General features: G+C 58.6%; 2 protein-coding genes across 2 annotated transcripts; both read left to right on the top strand.

The window, feature by feature from the left end:
• Nucleotides 1–398: 398 nt before the first annotated feature.
• On the top strand, nt 399–7892 carry TCHH (trichohyalin). The gene is made up of 2 exons (XM_010116290.2): nt 399–536; nt 1014–7892. The coding sequence occupies exons 1-2, from the start codon at nt 399–401 to the stop codon at nt 7890–7892; spliced, it is 7017 nt and encodes a 2338-aa protein (XP_010114592.2).
• Nucleotides 7893–10888: 2996 nt separating this feature from the next.
• Nucleotides 10889–12834, top strand: S100A11 (S100 calcium binding protein A11). Its single transcript, XM_086768178.1, has 3 exons — nt 10889–11047; nt 12154–12291; nt 12546–12834. Exons 1-3 carry the CDS (start codon nt 11045–11047, stop codon nt 12696–12698), a joined length of 294 nt encoding a protein of 97 aa, XP_086624304.1. The 5' UTR covers nt 10889–11044; the 3' UTR covers nt 12699–12834.
• The last annotated feature ends 69 nt before the right edge of the window (nt 12835–12903 follow it).

Below are 12903 nucleotides of genomic sequence, written 5' to 3' on the forward strand. Positions count from 1 at the left end.
GGGTCCTGGAAACGTAACTACCCGGTACGGCCCCACGGGGAGGGGTTCTTGGGGCATCTCTTGAGTCACCATTCCCAGTCCCCTGCCCGCAATCCATAAATGCAGGCACCCTGCCATCCCCCACCAAACGTCATTCAAATACGTCAGTAGGCAAGTGGGAGGACACTCCCCATCCCACTAAAACCCCATAGCATTTGAATTCCTTCCCAGTGCTCTGGTGAAATACAGCTCACTATGGCACAGGAGCGAAGACACGGCGCACGGCACCCCGCGTCCTGGTAACGCATGCAGCTGGACCCCAGCAGTCCTCCCCAACTCTTTTCAGACTCAGAGGCAAGCGAATCTCCCAACCTTAGGTCTGCTCCTTTTCTTGCAGGCTTGCTTGAATCGGCAGGAAGATGTCTCGCTTCCTAGACAGCATTTCCACCATCATCAGCGTCTTTCACCAACACGCAAAGGAAGATGGAGTCTACTCCCACCTCAGCCGAAGGACGATGAAGGAGTTCATCCAGAGGGAATTTGCAGATGCCATCGCTGTGAGTGCCGCTGTGAGGCGGGAGGGGGGGGCTCGAGGCCGAGGCTGGAGTGCAGAGACTGCAAACTCTCCATCCGGAGAGGGGATGACTCCTATGACAGTGGGATGGGGAGACTTTCACCAAAGGGGAGCAGCGGTTGTGTTCCTTTGCACCGGCTGCTTTGACAGGGCTTCCAACCCATTTTTGTTGTGAGCAAACAGGCAAAAGCTGGAGAATGAAGCATGGGGAGGTTGCAAATGTAGGAAGGAAAGGCATCCGGGAGAGGGATACAGCAGATCCTACAGAGAAGAGAGCTCGTTAGTCAGCCAGGGAACAACCAGGAAAATGGAGAACATGGAGTTGTTGCTGAGCTATAAAAGTGAAGGTGCGAGAGATGGAAGGAGAAAAGATTGCAATTGTTCCTGTCTTTGCATTTCTCTGACAAGGAGCAGGAAGGCTAAAATCCCTTTTTTGTTTCCCTGTGTGTTTTCCCTGCAGAAGCCACACGACCCTCAGACGATTGACAAGATTCTGCAGTTTCTGGAGTGGGATGGTGATGGAGAAATAGATTTTAGTGAATTTCTGCTTTTGGTGTTCAGAGTGGCTAAGGCCTGCTACTGGTATCTGCCAAAGGGACCGTGCCTTCTGCAAAGAACAAAGCTTACAACCAGTGGCAAGACACTTCAAGAGCTGGAAATTATGAACAGAGGGAGCCGTCAGCAGCTCCAGGAGAAGGATCGAGAAACCTGTGAGAGTAATCAACATCCCCACTGTGAACCTGACCAGCAACAAGACAGCAGGGTCAACAAGCTTGAAACACTAAAGGAAACGGGGAGTCATCACCAGCAACGTAACACACAAAGCAGAAACGATGCAAAACGAAGCAAGGAGCTGAGGGAGCCAATCCCTCACGTATACGGAGAACGAAGCCAAGAGCCATGTGACCAAAGGACCAGCCAGGGAAGACATCAGCCATCGGAGCCAGACAGACGAAGATATGTACAACTCTGCAAGCGTGGCAGCTTGCAAGCACATGAGCCCGGACTGCAGGCAGATGAGAGGCGAAATCAAGATGAGTCTCAGGCAGAACGAGTGGCAGACGTGAGGAGTCGCAGCCAGACCTGTGAACCTCAACCACTGCCAAACCGGTGGAGTAGGCAGCAGGCACATGAGCCAGCACTACCAGCATATGATCAAAAACACCAGCGGCCACAAGAAGCAGGTAGAGGAAGACACAATCAGCCACGTAAACCTGAATTACTCAGAGAAGAGAAAAGCAGCTACCAGCTACGTGAGCTGGAACAAAAACCACTTGAACACAGCAGCCGCCAGCCATGGGAGACTGAATGCCTGGACTCAAGACGCACATATCAGTCATACATAGAAGAACCGCTAGAACTTGACCACAGATACTATGAGAGCTGTCAAACAGAAAGAGAGAGCTATGAACAATGGCAGAATGAGGAAGATGAGGTTGAATATACAGAAAGTGAAAGAGACATCAATCAGGCTCTGGAGTGGGAAGAACAAGAGTTAAGCAGAAAAGAGCGGGAGAGGAGGATCGATCGGCAACAGGAGCTGGATCTGGAGGTCTACGAGCGCCGCAGCCGCCAGACACGCGAAAGGGAAGAACAAGCTGCTACCACCAACCAGAGAGAGACACACGGGAGACAGGAACGTCAATCATGTCAGGCAGAAGAGGATGGAAGGAGACAACGTGAGCCCGTGAGGTACGAGAGGACACGAGAGACTGCAGTGGTGGCAGCAGAAGCCGACGTGAAGATCCACCGTGTGTCCCAGGAAGTGGAGCCACGTGAAGATGTGGAGAGGAGGGACACTCCCCGTGAGCGGGAGAGGAGGATCAACCAGCAACAGGAGCTGGATCTGGAGGTCTATGAGCGCCGCAGCCGCCAGACACGCGAAAGGGAAGACCAAGCTGCCACCACCAACCAGAGAGAGACACGCGGAAAACAGGAACGTCAACCACGTGAGCCCGAAGAGGATGGAAGGAGACAACGTGAGCCAGTGAGGTACGAGAGGACAGAAGAAACTGTGGTGGTAGCAGCTGAGGATGATGTGAAGATCCACCGTGTGTCCCGGGAGCTGGAGCCACATGAAGATGTGGAGAGGAGGGACACTCCCCGTGAGCGGGAGAGGAGGATCGATCGTCAACGGGAGCTGGATCTGGAGGTCTATGAGCGCTGCAGCTGCCAGACACGTGAAAGGGAAGAACAAGCTGCCACCACCAACCAGAGAGAGACATGGGGCAGACAGGAACGTCAACCACGTGAGCCTGAAGAGGATGGAAGGAGACAACGTGAGCCGGTGAGGTACGAGAGGACACGAGAGACTGCAGTGGTGGCAGCAGAAGCAGAAGTGAAGATCCACCGTGTGTCCCAGGAAGTGGAGCCACGTGAAGATGTGGAGAGGAGGGACACTGCCTGTGAGCGTGAAGAAGAAGAGGAGGAGAGGAGGATCTGTCATGGAAGAGAGAGGGAAGAGCCCGTGCGGGAGAGGAGGATCGATCGGCAACGGGAGCTGGATCTGGAGGTCTATGAGCGCCGCAGCCGCCAGACACGCGAAAGAGAAGAACAAGCTGCCACCACCGACGAGAGAGAGACACGGGGCAGACAGGAACGTCAACCACGTGAGCCCGAAGAGGATGGAAGGAGACAACGTGAGCCCGTGAGGTATGAGAGGACACGAGAGACTGCAGTGGTGGCAGCAGAAACTGATGTGAAGATCCACCGGGTGTCCCGGGAAGTGGAGCCACGTGAAGATGTGGAGAGGAGGGACACTCCCGGTGAGTGGGAGAGACGGGTCGATCAGCAACGGGAACTGGATCTGGAGGTCTATGAGCGCCGCAGCCGCCAGACACGTGAAAGGGAAGAACAAGCTGCCACCACCAACCAGAGAGATACGCGCGGGAGACAAGAACATCAAAGACGCGAACCGGAAGAGGATGGAAGGAGACAACGTGAGTCGGTGAGGTACGAGAGGACACGAGAGACTGCAGTGGTGGCAGCTGAGGATGATGTGAAGATCCACCGTGTGTTCCGGGAGCTGGAGCCACATGAATATGTGGAGAGGAGGGACACTCCCCGTGAGCGGGAGAGGAGGATCGATCGTCAACGGGAGCTGGATCTGGAGGTCTATGAGCGCCGCAGCCGCCAGACACGCGAAAGGGAAGAACAAGCTGCCACCACCAACCAGAGACAGACACGGGGCAGACAGGAACGTCAACCACGTGAGCCCGAAGAGGATGGAAGGAGACAACGTGAGCCGGTGAGGTACGAGAGGACACGAGAGACTGCAGTGGTGGCAGCAGAGGATGATGTGAAGATCCACCGTGTGTCCCGGGAGCTGGAGCCACATGAAGATGTGGAGAGGAGGGACACTCCCCGTGAGGGGGAGAGGAGGATCGATCGTCAACAGGAGCTGGATCTGGAGGTCTATGAGCGCTGCAGCTGCCAGACACGTGAAAGGGAAGAACAAGCTGCCACCACCAACCAGAGAGAGACATGGGGCAGACAGGAACGTCAACCACGTGAGCCTGAAGAGGATGGAAGGAGACAACGTGAGCCGGTGAGGTACGAGAGGACACGAGAGACTGCAGTGGTAGCAGCAGAAGCAGAAGTGAAGATCCACCGTGTGTCCCAGGAAGTGGAGCCACGTGAAGATGTGGAGAGGAGGGACACTGCCTGTGAGCGTGAAGAAGAAGAGGAGGAGAGGAGGATCTGTCATGGAAGAGAGAGGGAAGAGCCCGTGCGGGAGAGGAGGATCGATCGGCAACGGGAGCTGGATCTGGAGGTCTATGAGCGCCGCAGCCGCCAGACACGCGAAAGGGAAGAACAAGCTGCCACCACCGACCAGAGAGAGACACGGGGCAGACAGGAACATCAACCACGTGAGCCCGAAGAGGATGGAAGGAGACAACGTGAGCCCGTGAGGTATGAGAGGACACGAGAGACTGCAGTGGTGGCAGCAGAAACTGATGTGAAGATCCACCGGGTGTCCCGGGAAGTGGAGCCACGTGAAGATGTGGAGAGGAGGGACACTCCCGGTGAGTGGGAGAGACGGGTCGATCAGCAACGGGAACTGGATCTGGAGGTCTACGAGCGCCGCAGCCGCCAGACACGTGAAAGGGAAGAACAAGCTGCCACCACCAACCAGAGAGATACGCGCGGGAGACAAGAACATCAAAGACGCGAACCGGAAGAGGATGGAAGGAGACAACGTGAGTCGGTGAGGTACGAGAGGACACGAGAGACTGCAGTGGTGGCAGCTGAGGATGATGTGAAGATCCACCGTGTGTCCCGGGAACTGGAGCCACATGAAGATGTGGAGAGGAGGGACACTCCCCGTGAGCGGGAGAGGAGGATCGATCGTCAACGGGAGCTGGATCTGGAGGTCTATGAGCGCCGCAGCCGCCAGACACGCGAAAGGGAAGAACAAGCTGCTACCACCAACCAGAGAGAGACACGGGGCAGACAGGAACGTCAACCATGTGAGCCTGAAGAGGATGGAAGGAGACAACGTGAGCCGGTGAGGTACGAGAGGACACGAGAGACTGCAGTGGTGGCAGCAGAAGCAGAAGTGAAGATCCACCGTGTGTCACGGGAAGTGGATCCACGTGAAGATGTGGAGAGGAGGGACACTGCCTGTGAGCGAGAAGAAGAAGAGGAGGAGAGGAGGATCTGCCAGGGAAGAGAGAGGGAAGAGCCCGTGCGGGAGAGGAGGATCGATCGGCAACGGGAGCTGGATCTGGAGGTCTATGAGCGCCGCAGCCGCCAGACACACGAAAGGGAAGAACAAGCTGCCACCACCAACCAGAGAGAGACACGGGGCAGACAGGAACGTCAACCACGTGAGCCCGAAGAGGATGGAAGGAGACAACGTGAGCCAGTGAGGTACGAGAGGACACGAGAGACTGCAGTGGTGGCAGCAGAAGAAGAAGTGAAGATCCACCGTGTGTCCCGGGAAGTGGAGCCACGTGAAGATGTGGAGAGGAGGGACACTGCCTGTGAGCGAGAAGAAGAAGAGGAGGAGAGGAGGATCTGCCAGGGAAGAGAGAGGGAAGAGCCCGTGCGGGAGAGGAGGATCGATCGGCAACGGGAGCTGGATCTGGAAGTCTACGAGCGCCACAGCCGCCAGACACGCGAAAGGGAAGAACAAGCTGCCACCACCGACCAGAGAGAGACACGGGGCAGACAGGAACATCAACCACGTGAGCCTGAAGAGGATGGAAGGAGACAACGTGAGTCGGTGAGGTACGAGAGGACACGAGAGACTGCAGTGGTGGCAGCTAAGGATGATGTGAAGATCCACCGTGTGTCCCGGGAGCTGGAGCCACATGAAGATGTGGAGAGGAGGGACACTCCCCGTGAGCGGGAGAGGAGGATCGATCGTCAACGGGAGCTGGATCTGGACGTCTATGAGCGCCGCAGCCGCCAGACACGTGAAAGGGAAGAACAAGCTGCCACCACTAACCAGAGAGAGACACGGGGCAGACAGGAACGTCAACCACGTGAGCCTGAAGAGGATGGAAGGAGACAACGTGAGTCGGTGAGGTACGAGAGGACACGAGAGACTGCAGTGGTGGCAGCAGAAGCTGATGTGAAGATCCACCGTGTGTCCCGGGAACGGGAGCCACATGAAGATGTGGAGAGGAGGGACACTGCCCATGAGCGTGAAGAACAAGAGGAGGAGAGGAGGATCTGTCATGGAAGAGAGAGGGAAGAGCCCGTGTGGGACAGGAAGATCAATCGGCAACGGGATCTGGATCTGCAGGTCTACGAGCGCCACAGCCGCCAGACACGCGAAAGGGAAGAACAGGCTGCCACCACCAACCAGAGAGAGACACAGGGCAGACAGGAACATCAACCACGTGAGCCCAAAGAGGATGGAAGGAGACAACGTGAGCCCGTGAGGTATGAGAGGACACGAGAGACTGCAGTGGTGGCAGCAGAAGCAGAAGTGAAGATCCACCATGTGTCACGGGAAGTGGAGCCACGTGAAGATGTGGAGAGTAGGGACACTGCCTGTGAGCGAGAAGAAGAAGAGGAGGAGAGGAGGATCTGCCAGGGAAGAGAGAGGGAAGAGCCCTTGCGGGAGAGGAGGATCAATCGGCAACAGGATCTGGGTCTGGAGGTCTATGAGTGCCACAGCCGCCAGACACGTGAAAGGGAAGAGCCATCTTCTGTGAGATCCCACAGAGAGACACATGAGAGAAGCAGTGTCCAGATACTTGAAGAAGAACATGAAAGAGAGATTTTGGATTGCAATCCAGCAAATGAATTACAGCATGAGCCATCTGGGAGAACCTCCTCCAAGCGCTCAGAAGACCAACAATGGAGAAACTGCAGGCTGTTACATGAGGAAGAAGCACATGAGTCAAACAGGTGCCAGAGACGTGAAGATGAAGGACGAAGGCAGGAGAGAACCCTCTACCAAACTGTGGATGTGGATAACAGAGACTTCTGCCCCCCCAGAGAGCAGGCGTCTGTCACTGACGCCAGGGTCCGTTACATCCCCACTGACCCCAAGGTACAGCCAGAGGCGCAGGTCCTCCCTCAGTCCTGTGAGCCTCAGACCGTTGCATATCTGATCCATGTGATCCAGAATTTGAATGATCCTGATGCTACCACCTACGAGATCGTCTGCCACCACCCCCATGACCTGGGGCAGCCCATCTATGTCAAGAAGTGCTACGTGGCACCCCAGCCACCAGCAGTGCCGTGTGACAGGAGCAACCACCCAGAGCCACGGTCCCAGGAAAACACAGGGGGTCTCTCTGAGCCACAGGAGAGGTCTGAAACGGGGGTGAAGGAAGGGGCTCACCAGGTTTCTGCCTCCAAGCTGGATGGTGCTAAGGGTGACCCTTGCCAGGCAAAGCCCAAGGAGGACAGGAGGGAGAGCCAGCACCCCAGGATGCCTGATGGGGAAGAGAAGGACCACCAGCCCCAAGGAGATGGATCAAAAGCTGCCAGGGAGCAGGTCCCACAAGAGCTTGAGTCCAGTGACCAGGTGAGCAAGCACGAGGACAGGAAGGCCAAGAGATGCCCACCTGTGGCCCAGGCTCCGGAGCCAGAGGAAGCTTGTGAGCTGGGCCAGCGAGCTACCGAAGAGAGCCGTCCCAAGCCATGCCGGAGAGATGAAGCCAGCCGCTGCCGTGAGGATGCAGAGGTTCCCCCGCCAGAGAAGAGCCGCCAGCCGCAGCAGAACAGCAAGAGGAGCCCTCAGCGAGTGAGCAATGCTCAGCCTCAGCGGGAGGAGGAACCACGTCTTGGCACCAAGCAGAGACAGGGCCCTCCTGGCCCCCCAGTCTCCCAGGAGGCACCAAGCCGTCCTGCTGGGGATGAAGCCAAGGCCTCTTAAGGGGAATCCCCTCCCTGGAACTGGGGGGGTTCTCCAAGTCTCTTTGAGGATCACTTCTGCCCTCCGCTTTCAGCTTAGGATGCTCCCCCGTGGTGGCACAGGAGCGTTCACCACGGAAGGGTTCATGGGGTACGCTGTGAGGGTACCATTTGGGGTTTCTCCATCCTCAGCAGCTAAGCAGGCAGGGACCGACCCCAGGGGCTGCAGCTCCTGCCTTCCTGCATTGTCTGTCCACCTTAATCCAGTATTTAGCCACTTTTCTGCGCTAATTAGATTCTTCGGGTCTCTCTGTCCTTTGTCCCTGCCATCTCTTCTGCCCTGCAGCAGGACTGCTCTGCATCGCACCACACGCGCGTCTCCCTCGCCCCGTGGCTGCCTCTCCTGTCAGCTTCTGCCGCGCAATGCGAAAATAATTACAAATCCCAGTAGCTCAGTCAAACCCATCCTGGGACCTGAAAATCCTCGAGGCTAGGGAGAAAAACAAAAAAAAAACCCCGCTTTGGTAGCCTCAGTGCTTTTGGTTACACTTTGTTGGTCACACCTTTCTGCTCCCCTCGGAGCTGGAGACAATCCCAGCTCCAGCCACGCAGATGCTGTGGAGCAGCTGGGTGATGCTGCGGTCGCCACAGGGTGGTGGTGGCGGGCGGTGGGGGGTCTCTTTCCTCTTCACGCTAATGTATCGCATGAAAAACCGGAATAAATAGCTGCAGACTGCACCGACTGCTGCCGTCCCTCATCCTTGCACCAAGTTTCTACAAGGCCCCCAGCCTGGCGGGAGGGTGTCCCAGTTCAGATTACACATTCCCCCTAATCCCAGGCACTTAATCCAGACAGGGACTTTGGAAAATCCCACCAAATCTCCCCTACTGCATGTCTAGGAGCCCACACACCTCTCAAACTCCGGCCCTCGCTCCTGATCCGCGTGGTTTCAGGGGCTCCCATCGCAGCCCGCGCACGCTGTGGTCCAGGATCCGCACAGGGACGTGCAGACGCGCCCGTGCACTCCGGCTTCCGCGGGAGCCAGCAGTCCCAGGCCATCCAGACGCAGATTTTCCTGGCCACGTGCACCCGTTTGCCTTCTCCCCTGGGCTGCCCCTCGCCTGGGATCCCTGGATCCCTGGGAAGGAGAGAGGCAGCAGCGCGGCACGGGAACACACGGGGTCTCGCACGCGGTGCAGCAGGCTGGAGAGGGAGACATCCACAACCCTCCCTGGAAAAAAAAAAAAAAACACCCAGATTTTTATTCACTTTTCTTTCCCTTGAGTGGGAAAGAATCCATTCCCTCGGCAGCAGATGGGGCTGCAATTCCGCAAGAAGACAGAGAGACGCGAGGACAACCCGGCTCTCAAACGCAGCCGGAGCCCGTGGGCTGGTGACGGGGCTGGCCAGGAGGAACAGGACCATCTCAGGTCCAGCAGCACCGGATGTGGGCTCAGCGGGAGCATCCAGGGCTCCTCACTCCCCCAGCCACGGCCACCGCCCCGTGACACCCTGGATCTGGTGCCGGAGGGATTCGGAGGGGTCTGTCGCAGCGAGGGACGCACGGGGCGACGCTCTGGGCTTCGGGCGAGTGACAGTGACGCGTCTCGGTGACGAACATATGGTGGCACAGATGGTCTGTCTGCAAACGGGGCCAAGGTCCTGGCCGCAAACACACACGCAGAGCGGCAAAAAACAGGAACCTCCCGAAATCCCCCGCTGCAGCTGGGACGGGGCTGGGCCGTGCCCTCCTCCGGGATTTGCTCTTGCGAATGAGGAAATAACCCTTGTCCCTTGGATCAGCTCACGTCTGATTAAGGGAGCAAAGCGGAGCTTGCAAAACGCCGGTGGAAGAGCAAAATCCACGGAGAACAGCGGCAGGTTTCCCTCCCTCCTCTCCCAGCTTCGGAAAAACCTTTGGATTTACATGGACTGAACGGTTTCCAGTTTGGGAGAGGTTGGATGGAGCAGGGGGAAGTATTTTTTCCCCAATACTGAGAGTTTGGGGACAGGAAATTGAGGCAAGAAAGGCAAATCTAACTGGGAAGGGTTGTCCTCCCAGTTAGCTGCTTCCCTCTCCCCCGCTCTGTGCTGAGTCACAGTCTGCAGCGGGATTTCCAGAAGAGCCCTGGGAGATGGTCCAGATCCCAGAGTACATCCCAGCTCCCAGAGCACATCCCAGCTCCTGCACACGGCGGGGGCGGCCCCCCTCACCCCCACCTCTCCAGGCTCCGTCTCAAACTTTTAGGAAGAGGCCATGCAACACTGCGTGTCTGAGCGGCTTCCCAGCTCCCGACGGATGGGGGGCCGCCGGGCACCACAGCCCTGACGGTTTCTGAGCGGGACAAGCCCCACAGCTCCCATCCTCCCTGCTCTGAGATCTTTGGGCACATCACCTGCCTTTGGGCGCCTTTTGGGTGCCCTCCTGCCCTTCCTCCACCTCCTTCTTTCCCTGTTGTCCACCATCCAGGGTCTCCCGCTCCGCAGCAGCACGAGGGCGGCCAGCCCCAGGTCGGGAGCTCGAACCAGCGCCACTGAGGACAAATCCTGGCCGCAGCCGGGTCCCGGCGCGGCACTCAGCCCCCGTGGGTGGCTACAAGGCGGGCCAGCAAAGCCCAGCAGGCAGGGGTGAGGGGGACAGGCAGGAGATGGTCCCCAGGGGTGGGCAGCCCCCATCGTGTCGGCTGGGGAAGGCTGTTTGCTCTCCTGTGCCCCGTCTGCCTCGTTAGAAAAGATGGGGAAGCTCAAATCTCACCGCAGAAAGAGGAAACGGTGACGACGCTCCAGGTAGCAGCGAGGCAGCAACAGGGGGGCTCAGCCCTGACGCTGGGTAAAAAGCGAAGGGAGCCACAAAGGGACACAGGAGGCAAAAATAGCTAAAAAAGAGAAAACCTGAGTGCAAATAACCGTAAAGAATAAAGAAAGGGATGGAGGGTTGAGAGGAGGGGCCCAGCACATTCCTGAGCGCGAGGCGGGGGCCGCGGGCGCGTCCCGATCCGCCGTTAGAGCCGCCGTTGCCCAACGCGGCCCAAGGGGCTGAGTCAGGGCTGGGCGCTGGCTGCGCCGGGAAGGGCGGTGGCTGCGGCTTGAGGCTCACAACCGCCCCGGCTCCCGCCTCGCCACATCGCACGGCCGCCCCGCCGAGGAGCGAGCCCCCTCCTCGCACCCCAGCCATGGTGAGTGAGCCGGGATCCCGGGACGGAGAGGGAGAGGCAGCTCCGTACAAGATCCAGAGGAGATTTTCCCGCGAGCGGCCCCAGCGCCGATGGCGAGAGGCGCTTTGGCACGGAAACGGGGAGATGGCGCCAAGAGCTGAGCTCAGGCTCCGGCGGGGAGGAGGCCTGGGTGCGGGAAGGGGGTGCGGGGCTAGGGAGGGAGGGCAGAGGGTCCCTGCCGTCGGGGGGGACCAGGGGGTGGCATTTGTTTTGATCCCCGCAACCCCTTCCCCTCCTTTTCCCCCCCACTGATGCTTCCACTGCCCAGCACCAGACTGGGGGCTGCAGCTCTGCCTCCATCGTCCCATCCCAGCCCCCCCAGCAGCAGGGTGGGGGGTGGAGCAGAGGAACCAGGGACCCGTGGCTGAGGGCAGAAGCAACTCAGCTCCTCTCACGTTCACCAAAAAACGCTGAGCTGAGCCGCGGGCAGGGCAGGGTGTGGCAGGGACCCCCAGGATGCTGAGGTCTGGCAGGGAAGGGCGGACTCCTCCGCAGCTCTCCCCAAAAACTGGAGCCGTGGGGAAGGGGAAAGAGCCCCACATCCCCCCCATCTCCCTCCCCCTGCCCATCCCATCCCCACAGGCCAGCCCGGCTCCCTCCCCACCCAAGCGGCTCGGGGAGCCAACTCCGCTGGCGGAGTTCTCTCGTGACTCAGAGTTTCTCCTCCGCTCAGGCAGAGCAGGGGGAGAGGAAGGGGGGAGACAGGCTTATCTTCCCAGAAAAGCAGCTCCAGCAAAGCTGGGCTGGACAGCAGGGAAAAAAAAAAAAAAAAAAACCCAGCACGGCCCTGTGCTTGGAGCGCAAGTTCTTCCCAGGCCACTCCTGAGATGGGAGCTGAGGTCTCCCCGGGGCATTTTCCATGAACCGCTCCCCAGTCCTCCGGGTCCCGCAACCACAGCGCTGTGCCAAGGCTTCAGAGACACGAACACCAAAGAAAAATGCAGCCGGACAGGTTGGGCACGGTGACTCAGGAGGCCCCCCTTCCTCCAGAAAGAGCCAGGTTCCTTTCTCGCGCCAGCCCCGAGCTCCCCGCGGTTCCTCACCCGAACCCGCTCTTGCTCCCGCAGCCCACGGAGACCGAGCGCTGCATTGAGTCCCTGCTTGCCGTCTTCCAGCGGTACGCCGGGCGCGAGGGGGACAACTGCACGCTCTCCAAGAGGGAGTTCCTGGCCTTCATGAACACCGAGCTGGCTGCCTTCACCAAGGTGAGCAAAATCCAACCCCGAAGTCTCCCGTGCCGCACGCTTCAGCTCCCAGAACTGCAGTTACCCCACAGTCACCATGGGGTGGGCACTGGGAAGAGCCAGGGCACAGCCCGGCCCAATTCTGCCTCCCTCTGCGCTGGTGCTGAACCCGGCAGCCCCGGTGCCGTACCCGGGCAGGGGGATTCAGCGAGGCATGCCTTTGCCTCCACACAGACATCGATCCCCGCAATTCCCACCTCTCTGCTCTTTTCCAGAACCAGAAGGACCCAGGCGTGGTGGACAGGATGATGAAGAAACTGGATTTGAACAGCGACGGGCAGCTGGACTTCCAGGAGTTCCTGAACCTCATCGGCGGCATCGCGGTGGCCTGCCACAACACCCTGGTTGTGAAGACCCCCTCCCCCTAGCCCTGCCTGCTGTGCCTCCCGCACCACGGCAAACATTCCTCAGACACGACGGATGCAACGCTGGAAGCAGCGCCCTTAAGACAGGGACAGCCCCGTTCCTCATTTTTACCTATAAAATAAAATATTTTCAATCCTGGCGTGAGGCATGGCTTTATTTCAGCATCATGAGGGAGGGCAAAGCACTCCAGCCACAGAGGGAGCGGGA

The sequence above is a fragment of the Chlamydotis macqueenii genome, chromosome 28 (assembly GCF_036417535.1).
Source record: "Chlamydotis macqueenii isolate bChlMac1 chromosome 28, bChlMac1.mat, whole genome shotgun sequence".
Lineage (NCBI taxonomy): Eukaryota > Metazoa > Chordata > Aves > Otidiformes > Otididae > Chlamydotis > Chlamydotis macqueenii.